We start from the raw sequence: 21699 nt of genomic DNA, 5'->3' as shown, positions 1-21699 counted from the left end.
ATTGAGTAATATTTTAATTTGCAAAAAACACCACTTCATTTGTTTGGTCTACAACCTCAAGGTAATTCATGCTAGCACATACTAGCCTGTTATGACACATACCTAACAGCGACGTATAATCTTCCCTCTGAAAACCAAACACCCAGGCTCGTACTGGTGGATGGTGGGTCTGTATTCATTTTGTGCTTTTAATTTGATGTTGTTCCTGTCTTAGTTTTACACACGGCATCATGAAAAAATAACATTTGATCATTGTAATGTACTGTACTCTACCTTCAGATACATTTGATATAACTGTTGATTCAGCCAAACTGTTCCTCAATGCATTGATCGTATCACATATGACATACTATGTAACAGCCAAGGCAATTGCATGTAAAACCACACTAAAGCCGGTTGAAATTGAATATGAGCAATCTCTGAAAATTCTACATAAACAACACATACCATCATTTTGCCATATCCTGAGGAAATATGAACTCCTGAGTTGGGAAAACATAACATATTTGACTGTATCCCGGTCTATAAGTGGCTCTACCACCATTAGGTGAATTCCTAAAAAAAAAAAAAAAACAACAAACAAACACGCCAGCCAGAGCAGGGCCGTGAGGTGGCGAAAAAAATCAGGAAGGGGACAAAGACTTTTTCACACCACTGTATGAATTATCGATACTCCCTCGCCTTGTATCGTTTTTTTTATTCTTATTAAATATAGCTCCTCGCCAGAACGGCAGAAAATTGTCCGGAAACCACAGAAAAATAACAAATGAAAGAAGAAGCAAAAAGAAATAAATGTGCATAACTAGCAGACTCGGCCAGTGAAGTTAAATCAAAAGTATGGACTCACTTTGGCTTTTATAGCGTGGACGAGACAACGCAGACTTTGCAGTATGTCTGACATGAACAGCAAACTAGTGACTAGTACGAAAAATGTTTATTTTTGTATTATTTGTCAAAACTCTCTGTCTCTTTCCGGTGAATACGTCACTGCTGCCATACTGCACTAAACAGTTAATTTTGTCATGCTTCTACTTTATAGAGTTGATGTACATGACATGAGACATGAGATGTTGTGTTTTCTGAGTGTAACGTACCAGCAGCTAGTTTTTTTTGAAACAGAAATACTATCCATCCATACAGTATCTTGCTACCAAATGAAAAAAAAAACTTTTATGCAACCAGGAAAAGAGGGCTTATAATTTGTCCACTTGCACCATGGATATGATATTTTAAAAAAAGATTATGTTGTGTAATACAAATCGTGTTGCCAGACGTTTGTGATCTGTAAGTGCTGTAAAATACGTTGACTGATGACATAGGTTGCACATGCGTAGTACAAATCGAGTTGCCGAACACGTGACTGTCGAAAAATAGCATGACCGGGTGTGTGTGTGTTCTGCACATGCGCAAAACTGATCATGTTTCCGGTACTGATCGTGTAGTGACAGTTCCAAACAAAGAGCCAATTTTCTATGTGGGGATCAGCCTGTTAATTGATTCAAACACTGCTGCCCCCTAGCTGGAGGCTTGTGTATCGTTCAAGCATAAATAATGACACCAAAACTGAAAGTCTCCATGCCTCTCACGGCCATGCGCCCCACTATTTGTGAAATACTGCACTGGCATAGAGTGACAGAAACTACAAACATCAGCAATATGTGACATTAGAACTGGCAACAGTCATCTCTTCGCTCTGCATTATCTGGGGAGTCTGTCTACCCTGCTGCAATCTTCTTCTCCGAACTATCTCTCTTTCTCTCTCTCTCTCACACACTCTCTCCCTCCCTCCCTCTTCCTTCATGCTGTTTTTGCCTTGCTACACTGTCGCACTAATGAGCAAGACCATAGCTATACCCAGCAGCACAGATCTTCTGTCAGCTGGGCTGCAGCAACCATCAGAGGCAGAGAGGCACCAAGGCTGATCACCAGTCAGCTGGCTGGGAAAGCGAAGCTGTGAGAAAAAAACAAACAGGGAACACCACTGGGAACGCAAGAGAGAGATTCACAGACAAATTTCCAGTCAGTGAGAAAGTGAGGGAGTTGAGCTGCTAATACTGCCAACCTTCACAGTGTGAAACTGACCTTCAGCTGCACTTTTCTTTCTCTGAGGACTACGAAGGACCCTTTTTATTTTTGCATCCAGCAATGGAGGAGATGCTCACCTGCAGCCGTAACCCTTTCTCCCAGGTGTTTGGGCGCCAGGGTCAGCTCATGCAAGCCAGTGAGTGTTTGCAAAACACAAAGTTCATTCACCTTGATTATTTGGAAATAATGTATTCATTGCATGTACTGTTCTCTTTCTATTGTTATTCTGTAAAGTAAACCAAGCTGTAAGATGATACTCGCTTGCTCGTCATATAATTACATATGTATTGATTACTATACTGTTCATCATGGTTCTACAGTAGTATTACCTATCTGTGCTTTTAGGGCATCTTTTAGTGGATTTTATAAGGCACATTGTTGCACATTCTTTAAAGATGTTACATTTGAACATGTTGAACATCAATATTAGAGCATATGAATATTATGCATGTGTTCATGGTAGTAGACGAAGATGTTCCGGTTTAACGTGAACGCCCAAATTGAGCATACAGGTCCAATAATGTGATCCGTTGTCTGGCTGAGCATGTCTCCCCATTACATTTAATATTCACGGCTATAAAGAGTGATGCGACAGCGCCACTAAAACCTGTTATTGCCTTTTTTATGTTTGGGTTTTACTGCAATGTTATTGAAGTGAAGGGCACGTGTCAACATTCCAGTGGAAGCTAAAACTACCTGCCTTTAAAAAAAATAAAATTGCACCAATAATCTAATGTGTTACCCAGAATAGTTTTACAATTTGTTATGTTCACATCTCAAAAAAACAATAACTGTTGACTGTTATGCAAACAACTTCTTAAAGCTGCCACACAACACCCACAGCCAATGTAATGTACATTATGTGGGTGCACATATGAATGATTTGTTTTTGTGTGCCTCGCTTCAGTGTGAATCATAAAGCTTCATCCTGCTTCGAGCCTCCTCACGGCATGACAGAAAGGTGTCACATCCTGAGAGAGAGATTTTACTGACACTGACCTTTTTTTAGCTGAGAATTTCCATGTTTATTTTTCTTTTCATCAATAAATAATGCTTTTCTTCATGCTGCTGCCTCACATAGGATAAGTAAACAGTCTTTTCATATTCACGTTCTTTTAAATCAGGGGTGTCAAGCATGTTTTCACTGAGGGCCGCATCACAGTTATGGCTGTCCTCATAGCTGTCAATATACAGTATATGAATATAACCTCATTAATACACAAATGCCCATGCATTTGATTAGTATATGTTTACAAACAAATTGATGGATAACTTGCTTTGAAATGAGAAGTGAAGTGAGATTGTCAAGCAGACATTCCAGTATTTCTTTTGGATAACAAAAAATGCTTGGAATATCTTGTTGCATGATCAGATAATATTGAAGTTTAGAAGAATTGCAAAGAGTGCAATTTTTTTGTCAAATGAAAGACTAAATACATTTCAGAGGAAAAAGGTGAAGTGCATTATTGGCACACGTTATTTTCCCAGGCTTTCGCGGGCCACATAACATGATGTGGCGGGCTCCATCTGGCCAATGTGCCTTAAGTTTGACACTTGTGTTTTAAATGCTTACAATTAAAGCTTCAGCAATGAATCGATTAATCCATGATTAATCAGTTATCCAATTATTCGACAACTATTTTTATTTGATTTTTATGTAAATATCCTCTGATTTCAGCCTGTCAAATGTGAATATTTTTTAAATTTTCTTAGTCATCCATGAAAGCAGACCTATTATCTTTGTGTTTCAGGCAAACTAAGACATTCACACACATCAGCTTTGACTTTGGAAAACAGTGATGGACATTTTCCCTCTTTTCTGATGTACGGCGGACCAAACCACAAACTGTTTGTGTTTTGTTCATATTGGTTTGGTCCATCTAAGGCCTAAACAATTACTTGATCAATCGATAACAACAAGCTTCAGAATCATCGACAAAGAAAATAATCATTAATTGCAGCCCTACTTCCAATACTAATGATTAACTGTATGGGCAGTGTTTTTAGTAGGCCTGTCACAATAACACATTTTGCTGGACGATAATTGTCCTACAAATTATTGTCAATAATAGATATTATTGACAACATTTTTTCCTTAATTGTATGGCATAATCATGAGTACATCATACCAAAAGCAATGAACTTTAATTTCTCAAACATATTTAACATTGTAATTGGAATGTCAAGAGCCTTTAAATAAAATAAACAACATAATAAATTAACCAAACAAAAAAAACCTCAATGAAAATAAATTGGACTCTCACTCTCTTCGCATAAATTGCACTTAAATAAAAATCACAATCATAACCAAAAACAATAAAAAAAATAGACCCTGTCTCTGTTAACAAAAAAAAAACACTCCAATAAAAATCACACCAACAGTTATGTAGTGTATTATATTATAACTAATGTAGGGGGTCATATTTGAGCTGGACCTCATATCTGTGGTGGCGGAATAAAATGCAATGTTTGTGATGTCCTTCAACACGTCTTCTTTCACTTGGTTATACAGTTCAGGAATTGCTGTTTGCGACATGTACATGTATACGTTCTCCCAGGCAATTCATACTGTCTGTCAAACATTTCTAACATTTCCCGAAATATTGGCTTTTCAACCATACTGAAAGGTTGCATTTCTTTTGCAATGTAGCGAGTGACACTGTCTGTGAGTGTGCACCATGTTGCGCTGTTTTCTTTTATTTACTTTGCCGACCAAACACCTCAGTAAGCATTGACTGTCAGAACGAAGGCTCTGCTGCAGCGCCACATTGGGGCTGTGGCATTCGACTTAGAAACCATCGCTTTTGTGCCTTCATTCATATTAGCGTTTGCTTGCTAACTTGCTGCTAGCACTCACTCACTAGTAACCCCACATACTGGGACAAAGGCTGATTGGCTAACAGGAGGGTTCACTCTCTCCATTCATTCCACTATAGAACCAAAGCACACAGACACATGCTGAGTGAACCCTCTTGTCGTCCAGCCTGTGTGGTAAAGAGAGACGAGGAAAACACACATGCATGCACATCTCAATTCATCTTTATGTATATTTATATTTACAGTATATGTGTACAGCTGTATATAGCGTATATAACTTCATTACCATGTTTTTGCACATTATTTGCTCTTGTGTGCTCTGGTACTTTCGCTGCTGTAAACATGAAATTTCCCCTTGTGAGACTAAAGGCCCTTTCACACCGTGACGATTTAGCCAGCGCATGCATGGCGTGATCATTTTAATGGCATATGTTGAAGTGTCGACGTTTTTTTCTATTTTGGGCGTATACATAGCATATTCATAACGAGTTCGACATATACATGACGTATTAGTAACTTATATAGAACGTTTCTGTAACTTATAGACAGCTTATACCAACAAATGCGTAGCGTGTTGCCGGCGTTCACAACTTCTGCCCAAGGCCAGTCTAACTTATGCAAACCGCGCGGCAGCGTATGGCCGACGATGACGTGCCGTAGCCTATAAAAGGGCTGCCACTTGATGACTCAAATCATAACCTCACTAGACATCGCAGTGTCAACATCACAAGAAAATTTCGAAGACCGCTGCCAAGAAGTATCAGGGCAGTGACGGAGGGATCCATCACCACCCACAGCCTCCCCCTCCCACTCTCACTCTGATGGAGATGATGCAGGTTCTAACGCCTCTCAGGCATCGTCAATGGTATCGGAAGCTGCTTCCCCAGTGGCCTCCATCTCCCCTCAGCCAACTCTTGCCAGGAAGAGAGCCTAGAAGACACAGTTTCGTGTCAATGTCCAAGAGGAGCAGCTTATGTGTGATTTCCTTCATGAGACATTTCCTCTGGGACATCAAGAAGACTGACTACCGGAGAGTGGACAAGAAGGCAAAGGTACGCTTGATATTATCTTGACGTATTACGACTTGTGCGTAACTTATAAATAACGTGTGTGAACGGACGTCAACGATCGCATAACTTATTGCCCGCGTATGCCGGGACTTATGAATCATACGTTGACATACGTCGAAAAGTTTTGTGCATGCACAACATTTTTGGACGACTTGGATGTGCTACGACATATGCCGGCGTGCTTCAGTGTGCTCTTAACTTACCCAACAAAACTTAACAAAACTTACCCATAACTTATTCGACGTACGCCAGCGTATTGGCCAAATTTTTCATACATTGGCGTACGCTGGCTAAATCGTCAAGGTGTGACAGGGCCTTAATAAAGGCATATCTTATCTTACTTATCAAGGCCGGCAAAATGATCCACTTTGTTTTTTTAACATCTTTTGATTAATCTATTTATCGATCATCGTGACAGGCCTAGTTTTTGAACAATTATGCACTCTAATATTAACTTTGATGACAGGCAGATTACCACAAATGCCAGCTTGCGGTGAACATCCCACTTTGCTGTTGGTGTCTCTTTCACTGTATTAAGGTTTCACCGTACTAAGCAGCCAGGACAGATGTATGTACTGTTTACATTGCTATACTCCCTGTTTAATATTTGCAAGTGGCATTTTGACCTATATATTTTTTGGCAAGTTTTTAGGCATACTTTTTTCCAAATGGTACAAGATTCCACTGTATTTTCATTCACTGAGTTACTTCTGTCTATTTAATGGTTCCCTCATCTTGATTTATTGACTGTAAAGTGGGCATCACAACAAGCAACTTGTTCTATGACAATTAAGGAAGTCATGGGGAAAAAAAATGAAAACACTACACAGTATTACGCTCCAGCTGAATTAAAATCTCTTTCCACCTATTCTTAAGTGAGTCCCCACTACAATGCACACAATCAACATGATGTGCTATACTGAAAGCACTATTTAGCCACAAAAATGCAATATTTCACCATTTTAAAGCCGTTGTAGTTAAGACATTATTTATAAACTATAAATATAATCTATTTTATAAACATTATTTGTTGTTGAAATATTTTTATGCAGTCCCAAATATGTTCGTTTTTCGAGTAATTACAGAACATTTTTGCTGCTACCGGATTCCTATTGTTTGCTATGTAGGTGTGTAAAAGATGAAAGGAAATATTGGTCTGTGTATACATCCATGCTACATTCTAAGTGTTCCTTGCACATGTATTTTTAATCAGCTAATAATTAGTTTTCTCTTTCCCCTCAAATTTCAAGTGCTGTTCTCCTTACAGTGACTCCCACCTCCAGTGCTTGTTTACCCGTTGAGCGCATTAAACCTAAATGCCATTCTCTATGCCACTGTCTATGAATGAGAAAATGACATTATCATTGCATGTGTTGTTATGAAATACAGTTCACCCTCGTCCAAGTTATCTATGCTCTTTGAAGCTTGTGCTGCATGCCTGTGATTTGGGAGAAGGAAGGCGAGAGGAGGTATGGGGCGAGAGTACGTAAGAGATGGGTACTATTTTTATAGCAGCACCAGCAACCTTACATAGTGTTGCACAGCTAGTGAAAGACTAATCCGCAGTAGTGCTGGCTTGCAACATCTGAACAGTAATTATACTTGGATTTTTTTTATCTTTGGCTGTCACCCATCATTGGATCACAAGTCCCTTATGCAGAGTCCTGCCTGAGGGAGAAATCCACTGAGTGTTGCACATATCCAAATTGCTTGAATATTAAGAGCCTTCTGCTGGAACCCAAGCAGAGAAATGTTTCTCTCTCTTTTTTTTTTTAAAGACTTGCAAGCACGTGGAACTGCCAGGTGCATAATCCTGCAACAATTCTCCCGCTCCCCGCTGACGCTGTGATCTGTTTTGTGCTCACTGTTGTGGTGTCAAAACTCCCCCCGGCACTTTTCACTCTGCTCCCATTTATCAGGAGAGCATGACAGCTCAGCTTTCTGGTTTTTAAATAGTTAAAGTACTGAGGGAAGTTATTTTCTGACATTTCAAGATTTGCCTGTTTGAAGTACGTCATTATACAAGAATATAACAGGACTTTCTACAGTGGCTCACCTCATCATTTTTACCTTTAAAGACAAAATCTACCGTAATTGAGGTAATCGGTTCCAAAGTCAAACCATCACTACATAAAAGCGTTTAATAACTGTGTAGGTAACATTTTAACATTCTTAACTGTCAAACAAGTGCAAATATACATAAGTACCGGATCTCTACTTGGTTGGTTTTCTACTTCAACATAGTACTGCAGGAAACTGAAACCCAAACTGCACTAAACATAACAGTCTAAACACACTTAACAATAATGGAGGAGAATGAGGGCCTGCTATTTACTATATTTACTCATGTCACTAGAGACAAATATTATTTAACAGGAGATTAAGGAGAACTTGGCCCACTGCAGCAAAGTGGAGACTGTGGAATATAATACTGGAGCTAACATTAGCATACAGCGTTGTGAAAAAATGTTTGCCCCCTTCCTGATTTCTTATTTTTTTGCATGTTTGTCACACTTAAATGTTTCAGATCATCAAGCAAATTTAAATATTAGTCACTGACAACACAACTGAACACAAATGCAGTTTTTAAATGAAACTGTTTATTATTAAGGGAGAAAAAATCCAAACCCACATGGCCCTGTGTGAAAAAGTGATTGCTCCCTAAACCCAATTAATGGTTGGTCCACCCTTAGCAGCAACAACTACAATCAAGCGTTTGCAGTAACTTGCAGTGAGTCTCTTACAACGCTGTGGAGGAATTTTGGCCCACTCAACTTTGTTGTAATTGTTGTAATTCAGCCACATTGGAGGATTTTTGAGCATGAAGCAGATTTTTAAGGTCATGCCACAGCATCTCAATAGGATTCATTTCAGGACTTTGACTAGGCCACTCCAAAGTCTTCATTTGTTTTTTTCTTCAGCCATTCAGAGGTGGACTTGCTGGTGTGTTTTGGATCATTGTCCTGCTTGCTGAGCACAAGTTGGTTTCAGCTTGAGGTCACGAACAGAAGGCCGGACATTCTCCTTCAGGATTTTTTGGTACACAGCAGAATTCATGGTTCCATTTATCACAACAAGTCTTTCAAGTCCTGAAGCAGCAAAACAGCCCCAGACTGTCACACTACCACCACCATATTTTATTGTTGGTATAATGTTGTTTTTCTGAAATGTGGTGTTACTTTTACCCCAGATGTAATAGGACACACACACCTTCCAAAAAGTTAAACTTTTGTCTCGTCAGACCACAGAGTATTTTCCCAAAGGTCTTGGGGATCATGAAAATGTTTTCTGGCAAAATTGTTCTTTTTCTTCAGCAGTGGTTTTCGTCTCGGAAATACTTGGCCGTGCCGGCCGTTTTTGCCCAGTGTCTTTCTTATAGTGGGGTGATGAACACTGACCTTAACTGAGGCAAGTGAAGTGTAGTTCTCTGGATGTTGTTGTGGGGTCTTTTGTGACCTCTTGGATGAGTCGTCGCTGCACTCTTTGGGAAATTTTGGTTGGCCGGCCACTCCTGGGAAGGTTCACCACTGTTCTATGTTTGGCCATTTGTGGATAATGGCTCTCACTGTTGAGGTAGCCATATTGTGCTGAGCAGCCTGGATGGTGGTGTCTGTACCTGATTTCCATGAAAGATCAAGCTGACTCTGAAAGCGAGGGTCCGGATATGTGAAAAGCAGACAGCTGGCCGTTGTTGCTTTTCCAAATGATTATTACCTTGCATTCAGACCTCAAATTGTATCGATTGACATGAATAATTACCCAATACCACAAAAGCGTAATGATAGCATTCATAAACTTTTAAAAGCCAACACTAAAAAAGACACACTGCTACCGTTCTGTAGTCAAGGACTGTTTCTTTTCTTTCACATGATCCATCTTAATACCCCCAATAAGTAATGGGTTCGTAAAGCACTGGAGAGGTGGTGGACGTGATCTGAAGCTTTAAAGTGAGACCACTGCAGATGTATTTTAGTCTTTTCTTTGAAGGGATGAATTCCTCTTGGTCTTCCATATGCACAGATTTTTCCCACCTTTCCTCACCAAGCGAGCTCTCCTGCAGTTAGAGATTAGCTTCATGCTCTCGGTGTTGCTAATCCCATGGAAGGGGTCATGTCGTACAAAGTTTGTCCTGTGCAGTCACAGCAAGGTAACTTATTTTTCTTGGCTGTAAAACAGGGTTGTGTTTGTTTGCATCACTGTGTTCCTAAGGGACACTGCTGGTGGAAATGGAACTACAGGTTTGAAAAGAGTATATTAACGCTTTATGTGCATGGAATTGTATGGCAAGAGAAGTGCATTATCCATGCACATGTTATGTTATGGAAAGCTGCATATTTTGCACCAAAAACCTGCTGGTGGTCCTGACATTCGTTGGGACAGGTATTTAATGTAACTGCGTAGCACTTTTGTATCATATTATGCTTTAGTTAGCATGTCATTCTTAACATCTCAGTACACTAAGTCCCCTACTAACGAACATCCGACGTGCGAACACTCGGAGATACAAACACAAGCCGACTGGTCTATATTTTCATGTGTTTTGCCTGATAAGTCCATATTTATGCTGGTACATGCTTGACCAGCAGAGGGCACTGTGACACTGCTAATGGGACCAACAGTTACAGGAAGACGAGGAAGAGGAGAGAGGAAGGCTAAGAGTTTTATGATACAACCCGGACACAGTGTGTGATTAAAGTTTATGAAGAGTTAATAGACCTGCTTAATTCTACACCAGCCACAGAACACTACCTCTTTTAGAAGAGTCTAACAATGATGACGATTTGTCCTTTTTTCAATAACTCCTCCTCCACCACAACGACGTATGCTCGACCACTCCTCTTCAAAGGTAAATAACATTTATCATTACGTATTATTATATCACTTGTATTATTGTTTTTTTCATGAATTATCCTCGTTTAATATTACTACTGCATCCAAACTCATACTTACATACATACACATATACTGTATATGTATACACGTACATGTAGTACCTATATCATTGGTAATATTACCTTTTCCCCGACTTAAGAACAATTCAACTTAAGAACGGTCGTCTGGACCCAACTGTGTTCGTTAGTTGGGGACTTCATGTATACGCTGTCAAAAATGTCAAAGTATTAAATGTAAATATATGCAAGTTTGTGGTGAATTTAGCTGCATATACTGTAGTTGACCATCTTAGAAAAGCACACATTCACGCACATAGTGAAATGTCTACACCAGTGGTGGTTCTTCCTTCAATGGCGCCTGTGCGAGATGCATAGTCTGTGCTTAGTCGTCACAGCCGCACGTATACCCACACAACACATGGGGCCGCTAATTACCCACATTGATCAACATATACCAACTCTAGATTACAAGAAATAATTGCAATTGCAATTTTCTTTTTCTGGTGGGGGCGCACGCCACGCTTTCATCAATGCTGTATACTGAGCGCTCGTACATAATGCACAAGCCAGAAACTGCCACTGCTTCCAGGATTTTTCCATGTTGCGATTGCGCTAATTCCAATTCAAATGTGTCCCTGCATGGTGTACTCACGTCCTCACTTCCTTGTTTACATTGACAAAGATGACGACTTATGATTTATGATGATAATCTCTCATCCTCTGTCATTGGATTGGTTTTATCCACTACAGCAGTTTGGGGGGGGCACACCAGGCACTCAAATAAATATGAATATTTGTTTTGCCCCCTCAACCTTGCAGCACCTCATAGAGAATGCCACCCTGGGCAATTGCCCAAGAGGCCCACATCTAAAACCACCACTGGCCTAAACCATCTACTGATGAACTTACTATATATTTCATCTCTACATGATGATGGTTTTTATGTCCTTGCCCAGACTATAAAGAGAATAAATAATATTGCATTCCCTGCGCTTATCAACAAACTGCAAGTGGTGCTGTTTTCGCTGTGGCTCTGCGGCAGTGTTTTGAATTATTGTGGCATAAGTCAGCTAATATTATCGTGACAGCATTGAATCTTCGGTAAGCCTTGGAAGACCACTTTCATGTTGCTTGATCACTGTTTTTTAGATGTGTGTTTCCAAGGAAAAAAACAGTAGCATGATGATGTTTTTCATATCAAGGCTACCTCCTGAGCGCTCCATGACTTCAGATCACTTATCTGCACTAGTGGGCAGATTCCAGCAAGACGAATACAGGCATGAATGGAGTCAAACATGCAGGATATGTCTAGACCTGTTATTGATAGGTCAATTACAGATCAACGCGGGTCATTCTTCTGCACCACAGAGCAACTCTTCCTCACATGAGTCAGAAACCATGGTGATGCTGTGTAGCCACTCCTTGGCCCACAGCGGGATGCTTGCTTTATTCCTGCAATGCTTCACATATAACCTTAGTATATTATTGTATTTTCAAAATCAGTTTCTAGCCAGTGTGTATCTGTGCCAGTGTTTTCAGACTTGATGATCATTTGATTTAATCAAAACATATTTTTAACTCATTTGAAATGATTTTGTTAACTGCTGCTCAGCTGACAGGTGTTGCCATCAAACGTTTTCTATCTATCAGCTTGTTCTGGAAATTTAATATTCATCCACCCACCGACTTTAGTATTCAAACTTCTGATACAGAGGAGAACTGCTGTCAAGGCAGATGTCTTGAGTTTAACAATGGGACACCTGGCACGCTCTGTAAATTTTTACAATACACCCCCTCCTTCCTAATCCTGCTCTTTGAATTGGACATCTTGATTGCATTAACCTTTGGAAGACTGCGGGAGACTCTGCAGCTCCTTGGCCTCACATCCGACTGAATCATCCACACTTTGTCCACCAAATAACCCATGATTGTTGTCACTATAAATATATTTATAGGCTATTTGTTCAATAAGGGTATATTAGTCTTCTTGTGGCAGCATTATAAATCACCAATAGCACCAATGGAGATTTACAGACACTATGACTAATTGCAAACTATTACACGAGTATGATGTAGTCACTTAATCTCTACACCACTGCAAGTTACAACCACAATTTACCATGCATATATTCTTAATGAATACCTTTCTGACAATGTAAAAGGAAATTAAAAAAATATCCACTCATTAAAATGATGCTTCTGGTCATTTGTATCAATGTGCACATGCATTCTTATCCTCAATTGAGTAGCTGTCCTTTCATCATATTTGAAAGAACTTCTTGCAAATATTTTTATTTCTCTATTGCACAATTTTAAATCTAGTTTTCATGGAGGTGTCTTCTAAAAATACAAATTAAACTATGTATTCCATTAGTGATATAATATTGTTGTCATCATCATCGTCATCATTATTATTATTATTATTTGATATATTTAATTTGTAGTATGAGTGAGGTCATTTGCTTGAGTTTCACACTTATACTGCAATAAGATGGCGCTGCTGTGCACACAGCACAGGCAGGTCATTTAAACCTTCAAATAGCAAACTAATGACCAGAAAGCAAGAACAGTAACAATACTAAAGTGCGTAACTGAAGTAATAGTGACATGGCCAGATTATTTCACCACGAAGGGGGAGGAGTTACAGACACAGCAGAGCACACAGAGAGAGAGAGAGCGAGAGAGACGCACAAGAGACATGCTGGAAAGATCAGAAAACAAATGACAGGAAGTGTACACGATAAAAAAAAAATAAATGTAGATGTTACGGTACATAACTGGCAATAACTGAGTCGCCCGAACTGTACTGTAAAAATAGCATTTGTACCGTTTTTTGCATTTACATTAATACAATTTTATTACTGTTGATTTTACGGTAAAGAATGATAGTTGTTTCAATATTTAACTGTAAAAAGTAATATTTTTTACATAGAAATAAACTGTATTTTACCACTTATTTAACATAAAAGTATTTTAGGAACAACTATGACAAAATGTTTTCCAGCCCATAAAACAATATATTCTGTAGAAATTGCTACTATTTGTCATGTGAGGCCGTGGAACACGGCGAGTAGCTTAGGATCCCAAATGCAGACAAGAGAGGCAGAAAGTACAAAAGAATAATTTAATGTGCAAAAAGAGTCCAAAACAAAAATACAAAGTACAACTAAGGAAAATCCAACAAAGTAAGAGTCAATAACAAAAAACACTAACAGCAAAAGGCTGTTAGGACAAAACTAGGAATAACAAAAATACACTGCAGGCAAACCTTACAGGAGAAGATCACAAAAAGGGCTAGCAGGTAGGTACAGGTAAGCGGGGAGCCAGAGAGCAGGGTAAGGAGCAGGGAGCCGGGCAAAGCGGAACAGGGAGCAGGGAGCAGGTAGTCAAGGAGTCAAGGAGTACAATCTGGCACCGGTCTGGAGTTTGGCTGGAGCTTAAGTAGGCCGGTGGTAATGAGCTGCAGGTGTGTGTAATTAGGGCTGGGTCATGTTCAGGGATGTGCTGCAACAAATAAACGACAGAGGGCAGCAGAGCAGAACACAGAACATGACAGTATGCCCCCCTCTTATAAGGCGCCGCCTGGCGGCTTACCTGGCTTGTCAGGATGGAGACGGTGGAAGTCGCTAATGAGGGACGGATCCAAGATAAGGGAGCGGGAGATCCATGAACGCTCCTCAGGACCATAACCTTCCCAGTCGACCAGATACTGGAACCCTCTGCCCCTCCTTCGGGAGTCCAAAATGGCCTTCACAGTGTAGGCTGGGTGGCCATCGATCAGGCGCGGCAGGGGCGGAGCCTCGACCGGAGGGCACAGGTGACTGGTAGATACAGGCTTGAGACAGGAGACGTGGAACACTGGGTGTACTTTGAGACTGGATGGCAGTTTGAGTCTCACGGAGGAGGGGTTGATGATGGAGTCCACAGTGTAGGGACCCACAAATCTGGGCGCCAGCTTCCTATTAGTCCCTGCTAAAGGTAAGTCCTTGGATGATAACCAGACCTCATCGCCAACCTGATAAGTGGGAGCTGGGATCCTGTGACGGTCAGCCAGCCGTCGATTTCGTGCCGCCGTGCGGCCTAGTGCAGCGACTGTCTCTCTCCAAATCCTCCGGGCTCGGCGTAGATGAACCTGCACGGATGGCACTGCAACTTCCGCCTCCTGTGAAGGAAACAGTGGGGGCTGATATCCGTAAGCGACCTTAAAGGGTGACATACCTGTGGCAGAGCTGACAAGCGTGTTGTGTGCGTACTCCACCCAGGGGAGGTGGGGGGCCCAGGAAGATGGATGCCGGTGACAAACGCAACGCAGGGCAGCCTCCAGGTCCTGGTTGGCCCGCTCTGTCTGGCCGTTGGTCTGGGGATGGTGACCGGAAGAAAGACTGACCGAGGCCCCCAGCATCTTGCAGAATGCCTTCCAGACTCTGGACGTGAACTGGGGGCCCCTGTCTGAGACGATGTTCGTGGGAATGCCGTGAATACGAAAAATGTGTCTCACCAGCAGACGAGCTGTGTCCAGGGATGTAGGTAGTCCAGGTAGTGCAATGAAATGAGCCATCTTAGAAAACCGGTCCACAATGTTCAATACTGTCGTGTTCCCCCTAGAGGCAGGTAAACCGGTAATGAAGTCCAAGGATATGTGAGACCAGGGCCGGGCGGGGATGGGTAATGGTTGGAGCAGGCCGGCTGGTGGTCGGTTTGAAGACTTACTCCTGGCACAGACAGAGCAGGCCGCGACGAACTCCTTGGCGTCCGCCGCCATAGAAGGCCACCAGAATCTTTGCGCCAGTGCGTATAGCGTCCGTTTGAGTCCCGGGTGGCAGGTTACTTTAGACGTGTGACCCCATTGTAGTACCTCTGACCTGAGCTCCTCTGGGACGAACAGTCTTCCTGGGGGGCAGCCCTCTGGTGGTCTCCTCCCATCTGTTGCTTCCGACACCTTCCTCTCCACCTCCCACTGGAGTGCACCCAACACTCGAGCCACAGGTATGATAGTCTCTGGTGCCTTTCCCTCCTCCGTGGGGCTGAAGACTCTTGATAGGGCATCGGGCTTGACATTGCGAGAACCGGGTCTGTAAGTGATTGAAAAATTGAAACGGGTGAGGAATAATGACCAGCGGGCTTGTCGAGAATTGAGTCTTTGAGCGGTGCGGATGTATGACAAGTTCTTATGGTCCGTGATGACTATGAACGGAAGTGTAGCACCCTCCAGCCAATGACGCCACTCCCGCAGCGCCAGAACGATGGCCAGCAGCTCCCTGTTACCCACATCATAGTTGCTCTCAGCCTGTGTGAGGCGACGAGAGAAGAAGGCGCAGGGGTGCAGCCTCTGGTCGACCGAGGATCGCTGGGACAGGACGGCTCCCACTCCCGTATCCGATGCGTCGACCTCTACAAAAAATTGCAGGTTAGGATCAGGATGAATGAGCACAGGTGCTGATGTGAATAACGATTTCAGATTACAGAAAGCCGTCTCTGCCTCTGGGGTCCACACAAACGGAACCTTAAGAGATGTAAGCCTAGTCAGAGGTCCTGCTTTACTGCTGAAATTGCGGATAAATCACCTGTAGAAGTTGGCGAACCCTAGGAACCTCTGTAAGTGCTTCCTTGATTTAGGAGTTGGCCATTCGACCACCGCCTGAATCTTGGCGGGATCGGCACGCAATTGACCCTTCTCCACGATGTACCCCAGGAACGGCACTGATGTGGCGTGGAAATCACACTTCTCAGCTTTAACAAACAACCTATTTTCAAGGAGGCGTTGCAGAACGAGTTTGACATGCGTAGTGTGTTCTTGTAGATTCCTAGAGAAAATCAGAATATCATCAAGATACACGAAGCAAAACAGATTAATCATATCGCTTAAAACGTCGTTAATCAGATTCTGGAACACCGCTGGGGCGTTAGTAAGACCGAAGGGCATGACAAGATACTCAAAGTGCCCCAGCGGAGTGTTAAACGCGGTCTTCCACTCGTCTCCATCCTTAATGCGCACTAAGTGGTAGGCATTACGGAGGTCCAGTTTCGAAAAGATCCGTGCCGAATGGAGAGCGGAAAAGGCAGAGTCCATGAGAGGGAGCGAATAACTATTACGTACCGTAATACTGTTCAAACCCCGATAATCGATACAGGGGCGCAAGGACTTGTCCTTCTTGGCAACAAAAAAGAAACCCGCACCGAGAGGAGAGGAAGAAGGACGGATGAGACCGGAAGCTAGCGAGGCAGAGATATAGTCCTTAAGAGCCTTTTGTTCCGGCCCAGAAATATTATAGAGCTTAGCGCTGGGTAATGTGGTGTTGGCTAGTAATTCTATCGAGCAATCATACGGTCTATGAGGTGGAAGTGTCTGTGCACGATCCTTACTAAATACTTGTTTCAAATAATGATATTCCTCAGGCACATTGGTGAGGTTAATCTCCTCTACCGGAAGTGGTTTAACGGAAACCTCGGAAATGGCAGACCTAAGGCAGTTAGCGTGGCAGAACGTACTCCAGTTGACTATGTTCATCTTAGTCCAATCTACGGCAGGATTGTGGAGTTTGAGCCACGGTAACCCTAACACTAGTGGAGCTGCTTGGGAAGGCATAATAAAGAAGCTAATCCTCTCTGAGTGATTACCCGACAATTGCAGAGAAAGAGGTTCGGTCTGATACGTGACTACTGCTAGAAGACGTCCATCTAAAGACAGAACCTCCTTCGGAGAGGATAGCTTAATCACTGGGATATTATGTTTCTCAACGAATGACGTATCCAAAAAGCAGTCGTCGGCACCGGAGTCAACTAGTGCGGTTACAGTCACATTTCTGCCCCCCCCTGTAATAATCCCCTTGACCTGGAGACGTCTCAGGGACTCATTGCCTGTGTCGATCACTTCCTGGGGGTACTCACAAATCCCAGCTGAGGACTGGCTGCTGGTGACGGGAGGATCGATACTGGATAGCGATAGTTGTGCCGATGGTGCTCCTGGAGTCGACCCTTGGCGACGAACTGGACGGATGGGGCATTGAAGAAGCCGATGACCTGGGTTTCCGCAATACAGGCACAGGTTCAGGCGACGGCGACGGGCTCTCTCCTCGGCGGCTAGTCGTCGTCCTCCCAGCTGCATTGGAACCTCCGTATCACCATCAACCTTGATGGGGTGAGTACTCCTCTGCTCCGTGGGCGAATGTGGTATCGGTGTATGAACCTGGTATCCCTCCTCTGCATAGTCCCTGATTCTCTCCTTTACTCGGTTGTCTAAACAAATCGCTAAGTTTATCAAGTCATCAAGCGATGTAGTATTATCCTTAGCTATTAGCTCATCCTTAATGCGGGCACTAAGAGCCCTCCGGAAGATACCACGGAGCACGGTATCGGGATATCCGCTTGCTGCTGCGAGCACACGGAAGTCAATGGAAAAATCGGCCACAGATTGCCCTCTTTGTTTTAAGTCCAACAGGCGATTGGTGGCTTCTAAACCCCGGATAGGGTGATGAAACACCCTTCTTATCTCCTCTAAAAATAATGGTAAGGAGGTACGGATGGCGGGCATAGAAGTACTTATGGCCAGGGCCCAAGTGGCAGCTCTACCCGCAAGCAAGCTCATTATGAAGGCTACTTTAGCTTGATCAGAGGAGTAAGCTGTAGGTTGTTGATCAAAAACTAACGAACATTGATGTAGAAACTGGTTACAGGAATCAGAGTCACCAGAGAAGCGAGGAGGGTGAGGGATACTGGGCTCACGAGCTTGATGAGCAGCAGGTGTGCTTGCAGCTGTGGCAGCAGCGGAATCACTCATGGTAGTGGTTGTACCGACCTCTGGTGGCGGAATCGGAGCGGAACATCCCAGTCGTTGATTTAATGCTTCCATGTTAGCAGAGAGAACAGAAATGGCTTCCAGGATCCCTTGGAGCGACTTCTCATGGCTTCCAACCATGTGTCCTTGGTGTGTCAGGGCCTTTCGGAATTGTTCCATGTCTGCGGGATCCATGTTCTGGCCAGATTGTTCTGTCATGTGAGGCCGTGGAACACGGCGAGTAGCTTAGGATCCCAAATGCAGACAAGAGAGGCAGAAAGTACAAAAGAATAATTTAATGTGCAAAAAGAGTCCAAAACAAAAATACAAAGTACAACTAAGGAAAATCCAACAAGGTAAGAGTCAATAACAAAAAACACTAACAGCAAAAGGCTGTTAGGACAAAACTAGGAATAACAAAAATACACTGCAGGCAAACCTTACAGGAGAAGATCACAAAAAGGGCTAGCAGGTAGGTACAGGTAAGCGGGGAGCCAGAGAGCAGGGTAAGGAGCAGGGAGCCGGGCAAAGCGGAACAGGGAGCAGGGAGCAGGGAGCAGGTAGCAGGTAGTCAAGGAGTCAAGGAGTACAATCTGGCACCGGTCTGGAGTTTGGCTGGAGCTTAAGTAGGCCGGTGGTAATGAGCTGCAGGTGTGTGTAATTAGGGCTGGGTCATGTTCAGGGATGTGCTGCAACAAATAAACGACAGAGGGCAGCAGAGCAGAACACAGAACATGACACTATTACTACTAATCAAGGTGTGAATCAAGATTTTCTCAATAAATCACACGGGGTTTTACATTGCAATCAACTTTTAATCAACTTTTTTATTGTGAAATACATTTTGTGGATGAATAGATACTTGCTTTTGTGTAAGTCGGATTACATCATATCTAAAACGTTTCTATTCAGCATATACACGACTCACTAAAAGTTAGGGATATTGGGATTTGGGGTGAAATTTCAATTTTGGAGCCTATCCCAGCTGACTTTGGACTTTGGACTTTGGGTACACCCTGGACTGGTCGCCAGCCAATCGCAGGGCACATATAGACAAACAACCATTCACACTCACATTCATACCTATGGACAATTTAGAGTCTCCAATTAACCTAACATGCATGTTTTTGGATGTGGGAGGAAACCGGAATACCCGGAGAAAACCCACGCGCACACGGGGAGAACATGCAAACTCCACACAGAAATGCCCACGGAGATTCGAACCCAGATCTTCCCGATCTCCTGACTGTTACTGTGTGGCCAACATGCTAACCACTAGACCACCATGCGGGAGATACAGTGTTTCCCTAAATCAAATAGAATCAATTCATAATCTTTATTTAATGTTATTTTGTCTGGATTTTTTTAAACATTCTTTTTCTCTCTGTTACAATACACTATTTTCCCCACTATACTCTATGGCAACTCATTGTAATTGCTATGAAAAGACACTATTATTGGCCAAAGATTATTTAAATAAGGGAGAAAAAAACATACATTAATAAAAACAACAGATTGATACCAAACAAACTAATTTGTGACAACAATAAAATCAGTACCTTTGAAGGAACTCCAGGGTTGAACGTAGTTCCACTGGGTAGTGTATATTAAGACAGTAATATTTGTGTAATTGTCTGGTCAATACTCAAGGAATGTCCTAGCAGCCGACAGTCCAAGGTGTGTCCAGCCTCTTGCCCTGGGTCAGCTGGGATGGGTTCCAGCATACCCACGACCCTGGTGACGTCAAGCGGTATAGAAAAAGGATGGGTGGATGGATGGATGGATGGATGGATGGATGGATGGATGGATAGATGGATGGATGGATGGACATACTTGCAGCAAAACAGGAGGACACGAAAAAAAGAGACACAATACAAAGAAAAAAAAAGTCAAGTAGGCTACATGACTAATGCATGGGTGAGATCAGTGCATGCCAAGTTTCAGTTGACTTACCTTCACAATAATGCAGGGTGTTTCTGGCAAGTTCTCCAACTGAACCTCTTTCGCCAAGCATGTCTCCTAAATGCAATAGAACAGATTTTCTTCATCCTCATTAAAATGAGTGCTTAAAAGAGGTACCATTCATATGATGTCTTCAGAGCAACCCGAATGGGACTTCTCAGTTTGGAACTTGAGGAGTGCATCAAGAACCTGTCTTTGTTTTTGTGTATCCATGCGTTTAATGAAGTTTAGGAGGCGTCACACCTTTTTTTTCCACATTGTCAGTGAAGGACAATTAGGTGAACAGCTTCTTACAATCAAAGGAGGTGAATGTAGAAATGAACACCATGGACCATTGACACTGTCGACACTGTATCCCACACAACACCACACCTTTACCTTCAATAACATATGGCTTTTGATATCATCGTTGCAAGGGCCTGCTCAACGAGGTACTAGAATTAGGAACACAAGTGTCTACATTCAATGACACGCACATACAACACAAAAGACAGCAGGAAGTGGATTCGTATTTAGCTAAACTGTCACAAAGAAATTAAACATCCCTAGCAAATGCCCATATCACTCATGGTGTTCTACTCATCCCCTTACGACACTCTGCCAACTGATGTACATGAAGTCACTATACTATGTTATAGTGATATAGTAAGTCATAGACCTGTACTTGCCAAACTCAGAAGCTCAGAAGACAACTCTGCAATCCTTCAAATCCTGAGTTTGCAACTCGGGAAGAATGTGTCGAAGTCACACGCAGCATTAATGCAGCAAAAAAAAATAAGAAGCGACCAGTGAAGCTGTGTTAAATGAGCTCAGTTTATAATTTCACTGATTGTATTATTAGTCCACAGTTTCATACTTTGCACTTTATTTTGTTCTTATATTTTTGTGCCACATAGAAATGTGCAGCTTTCCGAACTGTATCATTACCAGCCTTATTTAAATGGATTCTTATTTGTGAATTTATTTAGATTACCATGTCTTACTACTTACTATTGCTCATGATTTTTACATGGCTTTTGTTGAGACAAAATGTATAAATTAAATATAGCACTTTTTCGAAAACTTTCAAAAACAACTATAAATGTTGTATATTGCAGTA

The 21699-nt window shown here is 42.3% G+C and overlaps 1 protein-coding gene across 2 annotated transcripts in view; it reads left to right on the top strand.

Annotated features, from left to right (window-relative positions):
* Positions 1 to 1741: 1741 nt before the first annotated feature.
* Positions 1742 to 21699, top strand: part of LOC129190005 (kazrin-like) — a 209756-nt gene continuing 189798 nt past the window's right edge. The window contains exon 1 of one of the 2 annotated variants that reach the window (XM_054792293.1): positions 1742 to 2221. In XM_054792293.1, coding sequence (XP_054648268.1) covers positions 2146 to 2221 — 76 coding nt within the window. In that variant the 5' untranslated portion in view covers positions 1742 to 2145. The remainder of the gene's footprint in view (positions 2222 to 21699) is intronic. The other variant, XM_054792302.1, reaches the window with a different exon arrangement.

This window comes from Dunckerocampus dactyliophorus, chromosome 1 (assembly GCF_027744805.1).
Source record: "Dunckerocampus dactyliophorus isolate RoL2022-P2 chromosome 1, RoL_Ddac_1.1, whole genome shotgun sequence".
In the NCBI taxonomy this organism is placed as follows: domain Eukaryota; kingdom Metazoa; phylum Chordata; class Actinopteri; order Syngnathiformes; family Syngnathidae; genus Dunckerocampus; species Dunckerocampus dactyliophorus.
This window is presented reverse-complemented; position numbering and strand designations above follow the sequence as displayed.